Source organism: Typopeltis vanoorti, chromosome 19 (assembly GCF_054136105.1).
Source record: "Typopeltis vanoorti isolate ZY-2024b chromosome 19, IOZ_Tvanoo_1.0, whole genome shotgun sequence".
Taxonomy (NCBI): domain Eukaryota; kingdom Metazoa; phylum Arthropoda; class Arachnida; order Uropygi; family Thelyphonidae; genus Typopeltis; species Typopeltis vanoorti.
Window position 1 is genome coordinate 32,418,605 of NC_143567.1, and position 20,761 is coordinate 32,439,365.

Sequence of the window (20,761 nt, forward strand, 5' to 3'; positions counted from 1 at the left end):
CAAATGACTGTTCAACCTATAGTATACTAATAATATGAATTACTTAATTGTTCCCCATAAACAACATTCATGTCTTGATATTGCCCTTAATTACAATAAATCACATGATATCCAGTCATGCATTAGCAATTCAGTATTTGGCTTATACTGCAAACTGGTTTCTTGTGAATGATCATACTGATGATGAGTCTACAACATGAAAGAATGATGGTCTAAATATCTTTGGAATATCAAGAGTCCATCTCCAAACTTTAATCAAACCTCTAAATTTAGAGCAATTCATTCCAACAAACATTGACTCAAGATCCATCAACTATAATAAGGACTTCAACCAACAGTTCTTAATCCATGCAATTAAGAGGACTGGTTTCCAATATTAAAATTAAATGAGGATTTCAGGCCACCAGCAGTCCAACTCCAGAATTCTATTCACAAAGTAGTTCTTAACCTGTATGAAAGGTGAAGCACTGATACCAAAATCAGAACAGGACAACCTAAGGAATTCTTCTATTACTAAACCAGTGCCTTTCAAAATCTGACTATGTTAGCCTAAATATCAGACTAATAATAATAAAATAAAATAAAATAATAAAATTCCACTGTTCCTAGTCAGAATGTTGCCAGCCTGGTTGGCCGAGTGGTTAGAATATCCGGGTTCGAATCCCACCGTGGACATGAATGGTTGCGATTATCGTGAAAATACTAGTGGTGGTTGTGGGTGATAGATGGCGTTGGTGTAGTTGCGGTTTGTTGTAGTTGGTGGATTAAGTGGTGGAGACAGAGAGTTATAGAGTAGGCGACCTTCCTTGATGAGTCTTTAGACTCCCTGGAGGTGTCACGTAATAATAATAATGTTCTCCCCCAATAGGATCAACTTCAGTGAATCTTGGATATGGATATTATTATTTTCTTTTCACCAGAGGTTAATGCCTGGCTACATTAGTAATGCTATGGTTTGCTATGGAGAGATGTCCTTTAGCTCGCATTCCTGTATATATGTATTCTGGATGATGACCTTAATATGAAGGTCGAAATATTAAATAATTAATTCAAGTTAAGTTATTAATCTAGCATGGCAGTCCCCATACATTTTTCATAACGAATTCTGAACTTTGTGCAACAATGAAAGAGGATATCTCCTCTTTCTGCCTGTTCACCAGAATTTGTAGTCCATATTCCTTTAATCTCTTTCTTCGGTATAAGGTGGCACAATAACTTCCTTATACTTTTTTTTTTTTTTTTACAACCTCGAAATGTGTTCTCCTGACTTCAATTTCATATCTGCCATCACTTCTGTATCTCCCTCCAGACTCAAGTTTCTTGCAGTAAAATCCTATCAATGTATACTCTGGAATTTCTTCAATCCAAAATGCATGACTTAGCATTTTGCAGAAAGTTTTTTTTTACCTTGGGTATAATATACGTTAAAGATACCAAGCTATTTTATATATATATATATGTATATATATATATAAACTTGGTTTTAATCCTATTGGCTTTAATCCTATTGACGTATTTGTCTGTAAGCAAACAGACAAAGAAGTCAAGTTTGTGCCTGCACGTAGTGCAAGTGTGGGCGACTCTAGGTGGCCCTTGCCTTTAATGCATAGCATCATACATCTCCATAAGGAGATGTGCTTTGCATTAGGGGTAAATACTAAGAATAGTGATGAGAGCTTATTCCACCTTTACCATGAGTTGCCTCAGACTTGCACTACGTGTGGTGTCGCCCAGATTTTCACTACGTGCAGGCGCAAACTTGACTTACTTGGGAAATAGGATTAAAACCAAAGTTATATATATATATAAATATATAAAAAATAGCTTGGTATCTTTAACGTTTAGCATTTTGCAAAAATAAACTGATCCCATCATTGCCTACAGTGCCAATCTGTTCAAATCATATCCATACAAGAATTTGTCCTTATAACCTTATCCAGCTTTGCTAATAATGCTAAGAACTTTTGCTCGTTTTTCTATACAGTGCAATAATAAGAATTATTTATACTGAAATTTTTGATTTCGAAAGTGTAAACTGATTTGCAGTTTGACAATCATTTTGAGAGGGCGGGGAAGTAATGCAAATTTAAAAAAAAAAAAAAAGGGGGGGGATCAGATATTTATTCAATTCTATCCACGATAACGTTAACATTCAATACGAACAGTAGCGGTATATGGATGGAACCCTATGGAAAATAAGCCTTCTCCTCTTATTTAGATTACTCCTGGCATATACTAGAAAATACACTATTTTCTAGTATATGCCAGTCAGCCATCATGTTATCAGTTGCTATCTGCTCCAATTTATGTAACCTCTACAAGGTACTGTAACATCAGGGTGTATCAATTTCCATTAGTCAATCGACTGAGATCAGATTATTAAAACAAAATCTCCAAGAAGCCACCAATTCAGTATATCTGTGTGCTAAAACTGGTGAATGCATCTGAACAGAATATTTTCCATCAATATTTGAGTTCTTCAGAATTCTTTTTGAAGGGTCAGTTTATTTTTAAGATGAGGTTCATAACAAAATAGCATAAAAGAGTTAAAAAGTGTAATTTATAGGTAAAATGGCATTACCTCTATTTAATCAAAGTAGTAGGTTACCCTTCAACTGGTAGACTATGGATCTTCAGTAACCAGTCAATGATTTGATTATGCCATTGTTCATTACTTAAAACTCCTAAGAATACATAAGTCACTAATAAGTACAATGTTTAAATAAATTCATGTACAGCGATCAAAGAATGACTGTAATTCACTGATTGAAAGAAATGTGCACATACAAATAACGTTTATAGAATTGGTCAAATGATATTTTGGAGAGCAGTTTCATTTTCACACAACTTTTGCTCGTTTTTCTATACAGTGCAATAATAAGAATTATTTATACTGAAAATTTTGATTTTGAAAGTGTAAACTGATTAGCAGTTTGACAATCATTTTGAGAGGGTAGGAAGTAATGTCCTCAAGGGCTCACTCTAGTGAGTACGGGAATGGCAAACCCGAGGTACCTGCTGCTGGATCATGCCTTACTTCATGTAATGTACATCTGTTATATTATCTGTAGACTGGTCCCTATCTTGTTTCTTTATACTTTCTCTCTTCTTCTTGTTCCTCCCCCCCAATGCTATTAGAGTAATTCGGGGACTAGGGGTAAATCTTTTCTATTTACTTTATTTTCTACCTTTAGTAATGAGAGGAGTATCCTATTTTAAGCAGTGGGAGTCTGCTACTCTCCCAGGTTTGAAACCATACCATAATGGTTTCTTGAGGAAGGCAACGGGAAACCACCTCAGTATTATTTCCAAGAAATATGGTGAACTCGGCAAATTTAGTTTCCACAACTGACAAAAATGGGGTCTATCGGCAAACGATGGATGACATGTCTGGCAGAAGAAGAAATGAGGCTTCTGAGGTCATTAACTTACAAAATCCTCAAATGGACAATGAGAATGGGATCCCAAGTATTGAAGAAAATAGGAAGAAAATAAGACATCCAAGAGAGAATGAGATAGAAACCATACATGTTGCAACTTGGAATGTAAGAACAATGTTAAGAGCTGGTAAATTAGAGAACTTGAAGAAAGAAATGGAGAGGAATAAATTGGATGTGGTTGGTCTAAGTGAAGTCAGATGGGAAGATATAGGAGATTTTGAAAGTGATGGTTCTAGAATTATATATTCCTGTAGAAAACAGGGGGGGGGGGAGTAGCGTTTGTTTTGAATGAAAAGGTTAAAAATTCAGTAGAAAAAATAATATATAAAAGTGACCATGATGAAAATGAAGTAGAAGAGATATATAATCTCTTCGAAAAATGAAAAAGCTTTACGCAAGATGGATGCGCTTGCTCACCAAGATTAAAACGCAGTTGCATGAAAATATCTCAACAGTGCTTGGAGCGTTTTAAGAAGAATAAAATTGATTTTGTGGGTTGATTTATTACTATGGATGAGACCTGGATTCACCAGTACACACCAGAATCCAAACAGCAGTCAAAGCAGTGGACAGAAGCCGGTTGTTCAGCGCCAAAGAGGACAATGTCATATCATCGGTGTTTTGGGATGCTAAAGGCGATTTGTTTATTAATTGTCTTGAAAAGAGTAAAACAATAACCCGGGAATATTATTGTGATCTTTTAACCATACTAGACGAAAAAATTCGTGAGAAAAGACCCTGTTTGCAGAAGAAAAAAAATCATCTTTCATCAGGACAATGCACCTGTCCACAAAGGTGTTTTGGCAATGTGGTTAGCTGGTTGGCTGAGTGGTTAGCTTATCCAGCTAACCTCTCCCAGCCAAAAGGCTGCTGGTTCAAATCCCGCCGTGGGTATGAATGTTTGTAGTTGTCTGTGAAAATAATAGTGGTAATGGTGGACAGTAGATGGCTTTGGTGTAGATGAGGCGGTTTGTGGATGAGGTTGAGTGGTGGAGATGGAGAGTTGTAGAGTAGGTGCCCTCTCTCGATGAGTCTTAGGACTCCCTGGAGGTGTCAATAATAATAATAATAATAATAATCAAATAGAAGAGATAATGGAAGAAGACAGAACTAAAAGGTGTACCATCTGGATGGAAGACTGGAATGCGGTGGTAGGTGAAAAGGTAGAGAAGGAAATAACAGGAAGATATGGCCTTCGAAAAAGGAATGAGAGAGGTGAAAGATTTATTGAGTTTTGTAAAAGACACAAACTAATCATTGGTAATACTTGGTTTAAACTTCCAAAGAGAAGAAGATCATCATCATGCATATCAAGGATTTAGCATTTAGAGAAGAAGATATACATGGAAAATGCCAGGTGATATCGCAAGATACCAGATTGATTATATGTTAATACAAAACAGGTACAGAAACAGTGTAAAAAGGATATCAACATATCCAGGAGCTGAATATTGACTCAGACCATAATTTGCTTGTTATGGAATTAAGAATACGATATAAGAAAATAAACAAAAGGTAAAAGCAAGAAAAGGTGGAACCTAGAAAAACTCCAAGGAGATGCAGGTAGGAAATTCAGAGAAGAACTGGAAAATAAAATAAGGAACAAAGAGAATATATCTGAAGAAACTGTGGATGTTAATGCAAAATGGAATCAACTGAAAAACTTGATATATGAAACAGCTGCTGAAGAGATAGGTTTTGTGGAAGGGAAAAGAATTAAAAAGCCATGGATTACAAATGAAATGATAAGAAAAATGGAAGAAAGAAGAAGATGGAAAAATGTAAACACTGAAGAGGGAAGAAGAAAATACAAAGTATTAAATAATGAACTGAGAAGAGAAACTGATAAAGCAAGAGAGGAATGGTTGAAAACAGAATGTAAAGAAATTGAAGAAATAGAAAAAAAGGGGGCGACATGATAAAATGTTTGAAAAAGCAGAAGAAATTACAAATATTAAAAAAATCATAAGAAATCTGCCATTAGAAGATAAGCAAGGGAAACTGATTTATGATATTGAAATACAGGGTGAAAGATGGAAGGAATACATCGAAGAACTTTATGCAAAAAATGAAAGACCAACAAAAATTGAATTGGAAGAGCAAAATGAAATCTCAACAGAAGAAAGAGGTCCTGAAATACTAAAGAGAGAAGTAGAAATGCAATTAAGGAATTAAAAAGTGGAAAGATGGAAGGAGTGGATGGAATACCTAGTGAAATCCTAAAACAACTGGAGAACAAAGGTATAACAGAAACATGGAAACTCTGCAACCTCATTTACAAAACAGGAGTATGGCCTAAAGATTTCACAGAGAGTATTCTTATACCAATTGAAAAGAAAAGCAATCCTGCTAAGTGCAGTGACTACAGAACTATAAGCATACTCTCACATGTCTCCAAAGTACTGCTAAGAATATTAAATCAAAGATTGTATAATAGAGTGGAGTATTTTCTGGGAGATGATCGATTTGGATTTAGAAAAGACAGAGGAACCAGAGATGCAATTGGAGTAATGAGGACCATATGCGAAAGGAATATAGAAGTAAATAAAGAAGTTTATATTTGTTTCATCGACCTTGAAAAAGCATTTGACATGGTGAAATGGGAAAATCTGATAGAAATATTATGCAAAATAGGTTTAGATTGGAGAGACCGAAGGTTAATAGCTGAATTATATATGAACCAGACGGCCATAATAAAGACAAAAGTAGGAAAAACTAAAAAATGTGCGATTGGCAGAGGTGTAAGACAGGGATGCTGCCTGTCACACACTCTTCAATATATTTGCAGAAGAAATGATAAAAGAAGCATTTTATGAAGAGGAAAGAGGAATCACTATTGGAGGAAGAACAATACAAAATATTAGATTTGCAGATGATCAAGCAATATTAGCTAATACCGAAGATGAACTACAGCACCTAATGCAAAAATTTGAAAATATATGCAAGAAATATGGTATGAAAATTAACGCAAAGAAAACAAAAGTGATGAGAGTCTCCAGGAAACCAGGAAGTATCAAGGTGATGATGAATGGAGAAAGTGCAGCGCAAGTGAGACAATATAAATACCTTAGTAGTATAATACAAGAAAATGGAAAATGTGACATGGAAATAAAAGAAAGAATTAACAAAGGAAAATATCCCTTTTATAGCAAGAAAAATTTGTTTATTAATAAAATGAATAAAAATCTAAAGAAAAGGCTTATTAAATGCTATATTTGGAGTATGACCTTATATGGGTCAGAAACATGGACAATTAGAAAGAAAGAAGCTAAAATGTTGGAGGCATTTGAAATGTGGTTATGGAGAAGAATGGAGAAAATAAAGTGGACTGAAAAAATCACCAATGAAGAAGTATTACAAAGAGTTGAAAAAGAAAGGAATTTACTAAAGACCATAAGAAGAAGAAAGCATAACTGGATAGGACATGTATTAAGAGGAGATAGCCTACTGAAAAGAATGATAGAAGTGGAAAATTGAAGGAAAGCGACCAAGAGGAAGAAGACGACTAGCAATGCTTGATGATATAATGGGAACAAGAAGATATCAGGAAATGAAGGAGGAAGCAAGAGACAGAGGAAATTGGGGAAAGATAATCTGCTGAGTTATACCATTGGACCTATCAAGAGACAGAACACTAAGGATGAGGAAGTAATGTAAATTTAAAAGGGGGTAGGGGGGGTCATATGTATTTAGCAAACCTTCAGATTTTTATTTAAATATGAGCAAGAGAAAAGTATGTACATAGTATTAAATGGTATCAACATTTTAAAAACAACATTAAGTTAAAATCTCAACAAGATCCCATTCACTTCCTTAAAATTGCACCATTTCGAGTTTGTTAGATGTAACCCTTTCTGTGGTATTTAACTCGACATAATTTGCGATTCCCTTCATAAACCTTATACAGAATTTGGGTTATCTGAATCCTTAAACTTTGAAAATTACTATTTCATAAATGACTTGAATAATACTCTTTTAAAAGTCAAATGATTTACTATAAATATAGTTTTTCTTCGTCTTTTCATAACCCTTTTGGAGATAAAAGAATTAGCTTTAAATAAAATAAGAACAGAATATATTCTTACCTGCCTGATAGAACTAAAGACAGCCTATCTACCCTTGTAATTTTCTCGATTGAGTACGGTTCCCTGGGCTTTAGAGTCTGTATACCTTTCATACAGTCCAAAACTTGCTTGAATTGATGTCTTGAGACATGCAATGGCTTAAAGAGATCACTGTATACCATTTCGATTTCACGAGTAAATTTCACAGGTCGCAACATATATAAAATAATACTAACATGCACTAAATTAATTACTGTAAATATTGCATTCCACGTTAAAGTATCTAAGGAACAGAGAACAAGCCAACCCCAAAGAGCAAAAAATAAAGATCCTAGCATCAAACATGATCGGAGATAAAGAAGTCCGTGAATCCCTGTCGGCGCCAAATACGATAGGAAGAGAAATGTATTTGCCATCTGAAATAAGATGTGATTAACTGGGAGCCATCTAGAAGCACAAAACCATTGATCCCTAAACGCTGATGTTGAATTAGTGAACAAACTTCCATTAAAGTAAGTCAGCTCCATTGTAGCTGTCACATTAGGAGTAGTAGGATAATATGTAATGTTTCCAGAAAAACTCCCGGTGAAGTCGGCTGCAGAATTCGGCATGCCGCTATCTGACAGTTTCATTTCCAGATATTCTTGTAAACCAATGTGATGCTCTTCTATCGCACTGTCTTTTCATTTATGTGGCGTAATCCATTCTTGCAGTAAATAATGAGAATGAATTTAGAACAGTCCCGATACAGTAGATATATATATATATATAACATATGAATTTGCAGCACTAATTGCTACGGGCACTTTGACAGAATACTTATTACAATTAAGGATTAAAGCAAGACAACGATGACTTTATTCATATACAAATCAGCGTCTTTTTAGGCACCTTACAACCAATACATCATTTTTGCCATAACCCCCAACCATCCACTTCCTACTCCTCAGTTATGTATACAGCACACTGCCGAAACGTTTCGTTTTCATTTCTACTTCAGCAGCACTCGTTTGCAGTGCTGTCATCTATTGACAGTAATGAACAATATAAAAAGCAATTATTGAAAAATTAAAACCTTCTTTTTTAAAAAAAAATTATTTAAATAAAGAAAATTTATTTGTATTACTTAAAAATATAATATATAACATTATAAAATATTAAACATTACCATAATTAGTGCATTTATATATTCTGGTGTAGCCAATCATATTAGAGAACAGCAACGTTTAAAATATCGTCGCGCATTTGAACTTAACGTTTCAAGTGACCAAGTTTTCTAGTAGTGGATTTTGTGATCCAAAGTTTTTTATATTAAAGAGCGATAAGCAAGGTTAGTTTAGTTGAGAAAGTTATTTATTTGTAATGAATGAAGCTAGTATGATAGCATGAATTATGCAACGCAGTGAATTTTATCTATAATAATAGTATTTATTAATTTTTGTGTCTATTCCGTTAAGCCTAACTTCATAAAGTAACACTTAAGTTTGCTTTTGTTTAACATCTTGTAGGCTGGTTTCTTTAATTTACAATTATATTGTATGATGACTTAACTTAAGAGTTATTTATGGATAGTGATCGTAATAAATAGTTTTAACTTCTGCACTGACAACTGGGTTTAATTAGTATATTTCGAGTGATTTTTAAGCAACAGTCGTAGATGCATTTTAGTAGTTAGTAATTGCATTATTAAAATCGAAATTAATTCAGCAAAACAATTTTATCGAAGGGGGGAGTAATAGTGCTCTTCTATAAACTTCATAATTTATAATTAATGATAATGAATTATATGAAAGTTTCCTTGTAAAACAATTGTCAAGAATGTGCATTTTTAAGAGAAAAAAGGTTCCATTCTGTGATAGCTTTTAATTCGAACTAAAGTCCTTTAGGCTTATGCAATGTGTAGATGGAAGATCAAGTAGTGTAGATGATAGGTTGTGTGGTAGTAAGTGCCCTCCCGCAGTGAGTCCTTTATTCCTGGAAGCGATATGATTTAAATATACCGACTTGATTCCTTTGTCCAAAACGTTTTTACAGCCTTTATGCAACAGCAATCCTAGAGGTCTTCTATTGACTAGAGAGGGATAGTATCCAGCACAAAGAACAAGACTTCAGTTATTTAAGCTCACAACAGGGATCTCACTCTCTTGTAAGAGTTCTCATAAAAGATATTACAGGTGTCTTTATTTATTTATTTTTTGGTCAGTACTCGCCCACAGAAAAGTGTGAAACCTGTAGTACATCATTAATATGTAATTAGTTTACATAGAACCATGTAATTTTTTAAATCTTCTGTAATTATTATTATTCAGGCCTCCATAGAGCCAAAAGACTCTTTGTGGGAGGTCCTTCCTAGGAAACAGTCTATCATACCACTCATTGACCGTTCTTGCTCTCACCACTCTATCAGGAATTGCATTCCACCGTTCAACCACTCCTCACCCTCTTGCTCACAGCTTCTTTTTGCAACTTCCAGGGATGCTCCTTTCATTGCTTCTTCCCACTGTTCCACCAAGCGAAAGAACACCTCAGTGTCAACTTTGTAACTATAGTATGCCCACAGATTCGAGACCCTTCGACACTTATGTGCATGTCAACAGGAGGAGAATCCATTCCGATAATAGGGTAATCAGTCTGTATTGTGGGATGAGTTGTTTATTATTACACGTCGAAAATTAACTTCTCTTTTATGATCATTGTAGTTAACTATGTTGCTTTTATAAAGTTAGAAAATTTTACCTATAAAGCACGTGATTTCGCATGTTGGCGACCAATTCGTATGTCCTTCATTTCTTTCTCCCCTTCAGCATGAATTGACTATTCTTGGCAAGATGCTAACCTACAAACTGTGGACAAACTATAACTGTCAGCAGTTTAAAAGTCTCAATCATATCACCTCTCCTTCTATCTAACGAACTTTGCAGTCTAGATTCCCTCAGCCAATCCTCACAGTCCTGAAACCAATAATGAATAAGGATGGCTTCAGTTGCAGCTGGTGATGAGAATGTCATCCCCCCCCCAAAAAAAATGGCATTCACAAATATCTATATTATGGGATTCAAACCCACAGCTGTAGATTGAGAGCAGATTTTATCCACTTATTAAGCTAGGTCAGCATGTTTGCTGAAGATGCAAAACTGAGATATTACATTTGGCAATCAGCATAGTCAAATTAGAGAATTTATTCTGAATAATAAGTCACAACAGCATATATTCTATGCTGGCAAAATATTTGTTCATGATATCACTGTTGAGAAAATTATATGCACACCTCCGTTTTACATGCAGTACTGTTTATATTCTGAGCCACCATAGCTCAGTCTATATAGACGAAGCCCTTTGGTCAGAAAGACCTGGGTTCAATTCCCATCATTGATGTGTGAGGAACCTTTACCTGATCCCTTGATGAAAGGTGAGTTAGCTGGTCTCATACGGAGGTGTTGGAGGGGTTTTACCCTGAAATTTGAGTTTTTCATCCCCAGGACAAACTAGCCTCATGAACACGCGTATCTACAGACATAGGACATACCGGGAGGCATGAGGCTAACCACTTTATCTTTGAGTTGCAGTTGTGAGGTCCAAGTATATTTGGAAGGTTATTTAGTGCTTGTTAGGACCACTGATGATGATGGCTGCTCTTATTTCACGGAAATGCATCTGCTGAAGCAACCCCATTCAGGGCATCAGTTGACTCCCTCATGGAGGCTCAGAGTGCAAACTCTCAATACCAAACAGTCAGAGAGTTGCATTTTTCATAAGAACTCTCAATTGGTGCATAATAGTAATTACTACAGATAGAGCGATATGGCTTAATTTTGGCAATGTAAATTATGTAGAAATAGTGGATATTAAAGATTTCAAGATTATTTGAAAGCTAAATATGTACAAGGGTGGTCTGAAAAGTTCTTGGCCTCAACCACAGATGGCAATAATATCGAAGTTTTTTTTTTCTAAGTTGGTACATCTGTCATGAGCATCCATGTGAAATTGCAATTCATTCTATCAAGTAGTTTGTTTTATATAGCTGTCTGGAGCAAAAGTGTTGTCTGTTTCCTTTGAAATGGATAAAATTATAAAATTCTTTGTAAAAGAAGGTTTAACACCAAAAGAAATTCATTCGAAGTTCATAAAAGTTTATGGGCATTCTTCTCCTTTATTTTTGACAATTCAGAAATGGGCTGCTGAGCTTGAACTTAAACGTGAGCTTGAAGATGATCCTCATGAAGGACGTCCAAAAAGTGTAACAAAACTGGAAATCATTGATATGGTATTGGATAACTGGCGAGTCAAAGTGTGTGAAATTGCTGAGAATATAGGCATTTCAAAAGAACGTGTAAGATATATTTTGCATGAAGAATTGCAAATGAAAAAGCTTTGCGCAAGATGGCTGCCGTGCTTGCCCACAGCAGATTAAAAGATGCACTCACATGAAAATCTCTGAACAGTGCTTGGAGTGTTTTAACAAGAATAAAGCTGATTTTGTGTGTCAATTTATTACTATGGGTGAGACTTTGATTCACCATTACACGCCAGAATCCAAACAGCAGTCAAAACAATGGACAGAAGCCGGTTGTTCAGTGCCAAAGAACACAAAGTCAGCTCCATCAGCAGAAAATGTGATTGCATCGGTGTTTGGGATGCTAAAGGCATTTTGTTTCTTAATTATCCTGAAAAGGGTGAAACAATAACTGGGGAATATTATTTCGATCTTTTAACCAGACTAGACGAAAAAATACGTGAGAAAAGACCCAGTTTGCAGAAGAAAAAAAATAATTTTTCATCAGGACAATGCACCTGCCCACAAAAGTGTTTTGGCAATGGGAAAATTAAGGGATCTACACTATGAATTGTTGGAACATCCACCCTATTTCCTAGATTTGGCTTCCTCTGATTTCCATCTCTTCCCAAAACTAAAACTTCCTCGCTGGTCAGCGTGATTGTAGCTGTAGAGAGGTATTTCTCAGTTCTTACTGAGAACCTTCACAGGAACGGGATAATGGCACTGGAGCATCGCTGGAATAAATGTATTAGTCTTAAGGGAGATTATGTTGAAAAATAAAAATAATTTTGATATTATAAATTCATTTTTTTTTTTTTTTTAATTGTTACGCCGAGAACTTTTCAGACCATCCTCGTATAGGAAGTTTCAAAATTTTGACCAGAGAGTTTATAAGAATGCAATCCTTGCTCTCTGGAAAATTTTATAACTTCTAAAGTTACTACATATATTTGGCTTTGAAATAATGTTGGATCTTTAATATCCCTTTTTTTTCTATATAAAAATAATAAATTTAGTTTAATCCTTTATCCAAGTGTAAGCAATCTTATAAACCAGAAAGTATAATATTAAAAGTATAAACCAGAACATATACTAACAGTGCTTTCTGTGCAAGGGACAAATACCACCTACACGGTGGTTTTATGCATGAGGTGATTCTAGATAGCTGCAATTTACATGTAATACTACAGAAGTATGTTTAGAATTACTTGCATTTTGCATCTAGCATGGCATTTATACATGTTGAGTGCTCTATCTATTGAACTGGGGAATAGTTATATTATACAGGGTGGCCATAATTATAGAGGTGTTCAGAGCCCTGGAGCAAAAAATGTATTGGACGAAATTCAACCAAACTTGGTGTAAGTACACTCTGAAACATGGGTTTTCTGAAACATTTACAGAAGATAAAAATAGTACAGAATTCTGCCACCAGGGGACATTAGTGCTATAAGTGCATGGTATCTGCAGAATCTCACTGTTTCTACTGAAGAGTTGGTGGATGTAAAGAAGACTGAAATGGATTTGTGCCATTCTGATAAGATTAAAGTGCTGTGGATCTCACTGAACTGGAACTGCTAATCATGCTTTACTATCAACAATATGGTGATTCTAATGCTACGCTTCGAGAATTCTGGCGTTTGAAGAATGATTTTACTACTTGAAAATATCAAATCTTAGCATTGAGGCCATGATGAAGGTGCAGATGGATTATTTCTCCAACAAGTTAACGAGGTTGCAACTGTTGGCGTGGAACATGGAAGGAATAACGCACAAGGGTTCAGCAGTGTTTGGGCAATATCAAGGCAACTGGACATGTCATACTCAACTGTGTGGAAAATCCTGAGAGTGTTTTTCCCCTACAAGATTTCCCATACTTAAGCTTTGCTTCATGGTGATGTGGAAAGTCGACTGCAGTTTGCCCTGGTGCTCTTAGCTCAAATGGAGGTGGCTGTGGGGTGATGAGGCAGATTTTTATCTGAAGTGTAGTGTTAACTCATACAGTTGTCCATTTGGACTGTGAATAATTCTCATGTGTTCTAGCAGCAGACCCCCCCCCTTACACTCATCAAAAGTCAGTGTGTTGTGGCTTCACTGCATTGTTTATTATCGTTACATACTTTTTTTGAAGAACTTCACCCGACAGGACCAGTTATTTGTTCCATCTTGTATAATCACGGAACACAGAGTGATTAGTCGTGCATTTCCCACAGCATGGCCACCTCATTTCCCTGATATCAAACCTGTGACTTTTAGTTGTGGTGCTATCTGAAATGCATGGTGTATGGACATGTTCTTGATTTAGCAACAACCATGGGGTTCAATGTCCATAGGTGTCTGATGCCATCTTGATGTGATTCTTCCATTGCCTTCTATTTTGTGCAAGATGACTCAGTTTGTGTGCAGTTTCTGCACAATTTGATGATGCCATCACCCTATTCTCTGCTTAGTGTTCCTATTTTGTTCTTTCCTTCAATCATCCCAAACAACTTCTTGATTTAGCAACCTTGAAAGACAACAATGCAGCATGTGAAGTAAATTAATGCAGGGCATATTGAACCACATCGAAATTATTGTTGGAAGTTTTTCCACTTGGTTATACTACAAATTAGATGCCAAGAAATTATATTCTTGGTTTAATCTTTTATCCAAGTGTAAGCAAACAAAGTTTGCACCTGAAGTAACTTCAGGACTGACCAACTTGTATATAGAGGCTAATGATTCACATCATTTGCCTTAGTATCCAATAATGAAGGCACATATCCTTATCAACATATATAATGCTATGCATTATGGGAAGGATCACTACCCAGACTGGTTCCAACCTTTATTGAGGGCTCATTAGTGGGAGCTAGATCCAGAAGTGATGTCGAGGTTGAAGTAATGCAGAAGTCATATTTCCTTATGAGTAGTTACACCTTATTACTAAAATACTCTGGATTAGAGATAGATGTTGGAAATTTTCCCACTTGGTTATACTATAAATTAAAGATGCCAAGAAATTATATTCCTGGTTTAATCCATTATCCAAGTGTAAGCAAATAAAGTTTGCACCTGAAGTATATTCAGAACTGACAACTTGTGTATAAAAGCTAATAACTTCACATCACGTGCCTGAGTATCTTTAATTCTTTAAAAGATTAAGGATATTTTAAAATAATTCTTTAAAACAGTCAAATCTTCTTTAAAAAAAAGCTTTAATTTATAGTATAACAAAGTGGAAAATTTTCCAACATCTATCTCTAATCCAGAGTATTTTAGTAATAAGGTTTCACACCTTTTGGCTACTCATATATGGAAAGATGACTTCTGCATTACTTTTAACCTTTTTATCATTTCTGGATCTGGCTCCCACTGATGCGCTTTAGCCTTGAAGTGGTCGCTTCACTGGGATATGTGAGGCTCTGATGGGGGGGGGGGGGTTGCCTGTCTCTGAATGGGGTGAACCTTCCATTGGGCAGAGCCATCGATGAGGGTTCCTCTTTGTGTCAGGGTGGCCTGTCACTTAATGGACCCACCACTGAGTAAAATGATCCTTTGGGTCACTTGCACTTACTGAGTTTAGAGTGATCGGGGGGGGGGGGGGGATTGCCTGAGTTTTTGGAGACTTCACTTGTGTAGTGAAACTCTAGGCGGGATACTAAGGCAAGTGATGTGATGTGAAGTCATTAGCCTCTTTATATGAGTTGCCCAGTCCTGAAGTTACTTCAGGTGCAAACTTTGTTTGTTTACACTTGGATAAAGGATTAAACCGAGAATACAATTTCTTGGCATCTTTAATTTATCACATCTAAGTTATTTGAACACTAAAATTGATTTGTTGTTTGTTTTAGTCATTACTGTTTTAATTAATCCTGAAGAACATGCTTATAGCTCAGTGCCCCTGGTGGCAGAATTTTTACTATTTTTTATCTTCTTTAAATCAACCCCCCCCCGCCATGTTTTAGAGCAGATCTTCTTAAACTGTGGATCGCATAACTGAATGTGGGGTTTGCGAAAAATTTGGCAATAGTTAAAGGCTTCTGAATGCGCAATGACCAAAAATTAACTCAGATTCGATGCTATTGTTTGTAATTCTTTATGTAAATCGTAAAATTATTTGTATACCAAAGAATTGTGAATTGTTTTAAAATAAATTTCTTTATGATTTATTTTCAGTAAATGTTTGATTTGTATACCTATTTTATATACCCAGGGTCGCTTAAAAATTTCTTGGGTGAAAAGGGGCTGCGAGTGGAAAAAGTTTAAGTGCTGTTCTAGAGTATACTTACACCAAGTTTGGTTGAATTTTGTCCAGTATACTTTTTGCTACAGGACTCTATACACCTATTTTTTAATTATGGCCACCCTGTATATAAATAACAGAAAGATAACCTGATGTGTATTTTGGCATAGGCCAAGAGTATACATTAGAAAGATAAAATTTTTCTTTATTACAGACATCCCCATTGAGATGGAAGGCTGCTGCAGGCCCTGTTAATCCTTATTCACACAATACCTGTCTATCTCCTTAAAAACTCTTTGCTGTTAGACCACTTGCAGCTATTTCTGGAAATCCATTTCAGTCATTTACCATTCTCCAAGAAAAAAAAAATGTGTGTGTAGTACTCACACCTTTATTAACCACTTACACATTTACAACCCACATATCTCTACTTTCTCCTCATGAAGGGGAACATCTCACAAACCTTTTACCACATCATGGTTGTTAGTCAAAATGTAGCTGTATCATAGCCTTCTAAGGAGGGATAATAACCTCTCTATATCTAAAAACCATCAAAATAATCATTCAAGCTATTTTGCTAGCTTCTGTGATATGCTTTCTGAACTTCACTATCCACCCTTATCCCCCAATCCTTAGCCTCGTTTATGATGAAAATCTGGATTGCAGGAAATAAATGACAACTAGCATCCTCTGTGGGAGCATCTCACCTCAACTTCCCTTATGATGACTTTCATGGCGCTTTTCATAAGGTGTATTTTTTCAAGTCTGATATCCCAATACAAAGGTTATCAGACCTGAAATTCACTTTATATGAACTGTTTGGCTTGAGATCTTACCTCACTTTGCTGCTTCACTAATACTGTTGTCCTGACTCCAATGATTTCACTCACCTATTTGATTGTCTCTGAAAATATCAATATATTGTCTCATTAGTATAATGGCAAGACTTTCTTGGATTTCAGTGTCTCCAATTCAGACTTCTCTAACTTAATTAAACCTAAATCCTTCTCCAACAGTAAACAGTCAGATTGTTCATCAACCCCACCAGAATTCCAGGTTAATCTTCATCATTCTTCCAACACCATGTGGCTTTTATTAACCAGCTCTCCTTCAAAATATAATTGCTCCTCCACCTGTGACAGACTTTTGTTCTGACAATCCCATCGTAAGTCGAATAGGTTAAGTTGGGAATCACTACATGAACCATAAGGATATGTTGACAGCTACTATGCCTGGATGCTAAAATATATGTTTTGTTATATTTAATTACCGTATTTGCCGGCATATAAGACGCACTTTTTTCCTTTGAAAATAGGTGTCGGAAAAACAGGGTGCGTCTTATATGCCGATTTTCATTTCTTGAAATTTTCTCTGTTCCGAGTTATGCAATTTCTTTATTGCTTCCTTGGGGTCTGTGCGAGAGCAGTGTTTTTCAAACTTCAGACATCAGTGTTCATATGATTGGTGCGGTATTAACAAAAAGATCGTGCTACTAAATGACAAAGACAAGCCGACAGTTGAGTTGAAATGCTAATTCTCTTCAACGGAATTCCTTATATAATATCTGAAACCCATTCACTATATATTTCTTCATTTTAACATGTTCACTCAAACAAAACCATATGGTGCACTGGCAACACATAGTTTTGCTTGAGTCATATAGCATTTTTTTTATCCCAGTTGTCTCTAATTGTTGAGAAACATATTGCACAACCTGCAGATGTCTCTGTACCTTATTCAGTGATACAATAGGAACGTTTTACGATCTCTAAATTCACGGATACATTGAATTTTATTCTATGCGTTAATGGATGCATAGCCGAAAATTGCCACGGACCCCCTGAAGACCTTTCACGTACCCCCCCCCCCCCCAGGGGTATGCATACCACACTTTGAGAAACACTGACGTTAGAGATCAGTGGAAGCGCATGCGCTGTCATCGATGATCACAGCTGTGTCCTGTTCATTTAAACCAGGCATTCCCAACCCTATGCCATTGGACACCATGGTGCCCGTCGACCAATTTGTGTGTGCCCACCACTGTTTAACCGTGTGCCGTATAGTTTGAAATAATCATGTGCACATCACGCAACAATTCATGGCATGCTATATGACGCATGCATTAATGACACATGACGAGTATTAAATGCATACAATGTAAAGTAGACGCGCATTCGAAGTTGTTCTTTATCTGTTGCTAGTCATGCTCATTGTTTTAACGGTGTCTTGTACTTTTTGAAATATTTTATTTTTAATCCTAAAATGAGTGAATCAAGTAAAAGACAACAAACCTATAATTTTAACACTGACTGGGAGGAAACATATTTCTTCGTTAATTTTACAGATAATTGTGTTTGTTGTGCAACAGTAGTATTGCAATTCCAAAAAAATAGATGGTGCCCGTCACCCTACCAGTATTTTAGAATGTGCTCTAGGAAACAAAAAGGTTGGGAACCCCTGATTTAAACTTTCCAATTGTTGTCGCAGTTGTGAATGGTGATAAATTTCTGCCATTAAATTTTCTCTAATTTCTTGGCAAATTATGACAGAAAAACGTCGGCATTGTTACAATATTGCATACAAGCTGATTGCGTATCCTAAAGAACATGGAAACAGGGCTGCAGAGAAGCATTTCGCACCACCCCCAACTGAGAAAATGATAAGAACTTGGCAGAATCAGGAAGAGGATTTAAAAAAAAAGCAACTCACAGTAAACATAACCTACGAAGTGGAACTGCAAAATGGGCAGAACTTGAGGCAGAACTGAATACTTGGATTTTAGATCACAGAAAAGCGGGACTTTCAGTGTCTACAAAAATGATTATTCATCAAGCGAAAGCGATAGCCACTAACAGGGATCGCCAACTTTACTGGATCAGCATCATGGTGTTCAAGATTCATGAAGAGAAACCGCTATGTATGCGGACTAAAACAAAAATATCACAAAAGATGCCAGCTGAATATGAAGAAAAAATGATTGAATTTCATCGATTCATCGTTAATGCAAGGAAACGAGAAAATTTTGAACTTGCGCAAATAGGAAACATGGATGATGTTCCACTGACTTCTGATGTGCTCTCAAACAAAACTGTATATTCCAAGGGCACTAAAAGTGTTATTATTAAAACTTTGGGGTATGTAAAAACTCGCTACACTGTTGTTTTATCCTGCTGTGCTAATGGGACAAAATTGCTGCCACTATTGATTTTTAAAAGGAAGACGCTACCTAAAAAAAAAAAACTGCTCAAAGGAGTGTTTGTACATGTTCATGCAAAAAGCTGGATGGATAGAGGAGGAATGAAATTATGGATAGATAAAATTTGGTTTAGGCACCCTGGTGGACTGTTGAGGAAGCCTGCCATCAGTTTTGTTCTCACGGAACAGATGATGTTACAAATAAACTCAAGGAATTGAAAACTCAGTTAGCTGCAATTCCAGGAAGTCTAACTAGTCAGCTTCAACCTTTAGATATCTGTATTAATAAACCATTTAAGAGATTTATGAAGGAGAAGTGGAACAGCTCGATGCAGTCTTCAGATTTTGAGGTTACGCCATCAGGGAGAGGGAAGAGGCCTAGCATTTCGCAAGTTTGTGAGTGGGTCAAAGCTTCATGGGATGCTGTGAAAACTGAGACAGTGGTTAAATCATTTAAGAAGTGTGAAATTAGTAATGCACTGGATGGTACAGAGGACAATTTGTTGTATGAGGACTCAGATTCTGATTGAGAAGAGGTTTCGAGTGTCTCTTCATTTAGCTCTGGAGATGATTTTCTGGGTTTTGATGATTAAAAAGTGGGCACTCTTTCCTAGTTAGATTAAGTATTTGTTGAAAGTAGACCTACTTATTACTTTATATTTGAAATACTGTAAATTCATTATAATATAGTTATAATGTACAAAAAAGGGGGTGCGTCCTATACGCCGGCAAATACAGTAATTTTACTCTGTTATGGTGAAGTAAGACAATGTACCAATTATAACGATTTCTATATATAGTTCTGTGTACACCAGTAAAATAAGCTTGAAATATGATGCTTTATTAATTGGACAGTTCATCAGAGGAGGCAGGTTAGGCTTAAGCAAATTTTTGAAATTCAGGATTCCAAAGCTTTTTGAGGATAGTTCACCAGGCTGTAAACTTTTTCCATAATCTCATGTGCTTCCAGCTTTCTGTGTTTGACAGTACTCTTCCACAGCTCCCACGAATGCCCTACATCTTCATTATCAATCTCAGACTTTTAAACTAGCAGCACTATATATTCTCATTTGCTGCAATTTATGTAATAGTTTTTTTTTTTTTTTGTAATATTGTCAGTACTTATGTAAAGTCTAACAGCATCATGGTGTAGCCATTTTTCCCTTATCTAGTTCAGCTGTCACTGTTATATAATGAGTAAATTACTAAGAACTTACTGTTCATAAAGCCATGCTGCTCACCATAGAGTATTGCCTTTCTCTCCACCCATTTCTAACTTCTACCTTTTAATCAACTCTTTTCAAGTACCCTAAACAATACTCTTGGGATACTGCTGGTTTTGTAATTTGCTACTTCTGCTTGAGCTTCCTTTATGTAACGAACTATCTTGCCCTCTTTCATCTCCTGCAGAATCTTGCTGTAACAGAGACAAATCAAACATCTTGGTCAAAGACATTGATTTCTCTTGTGCATTTTACTAACACAGGCCATCTAATCCCACTGCTCTATTCACATTGATATATCCTTTGATCCCTGTTCATATTTGATATTTCCATTAGTA

The 20,761-nt window shown here is 35.9% G+C and overlaps 2 protein-coding genes across 2 annotated transcripts in view; one reads left to right on the plus strand and one right to left on the minus strand.

The window, feature by feature from the left end:
• LOC150095977 (popeye domain-containing protein 3-like) overlaps window positions 1–8,427 on the minus strand; it is a 191,170-nt gene extending 182,743 nt beyond the window's left edge. Inside the window, exon 1 of the mRNA XM_090409381.1 lies at window positions 7,526–8,427. Coding sequence (XP_090265507.1) covers window positions 7,526–8,136 — 611 coding nt within the window. The 5' untranslated portion in view covers window positions 8,137–8,427. The remainder of the gene's footprint in view (window positions 1–7,525) is intronic.
• Window positions 8,428–8,755: 328 nt separating this feature from the next.
• LOC150095978 (importin subunit alpha-1-like) overlaps window positions 8,756–20,761 on the plus strand; it is a 134,023-nt gene continuing 122,017 nt past the window's right edge. The window contains exon 1 of the mRNA XM_090409380.1: window positions 8,756–8,834. The gene's annotated coding sequence lies outside the window, so the exon portion shown is untranslated. The remainder of the gene's footprint in view (window positions 8,835–20,761) is intronic.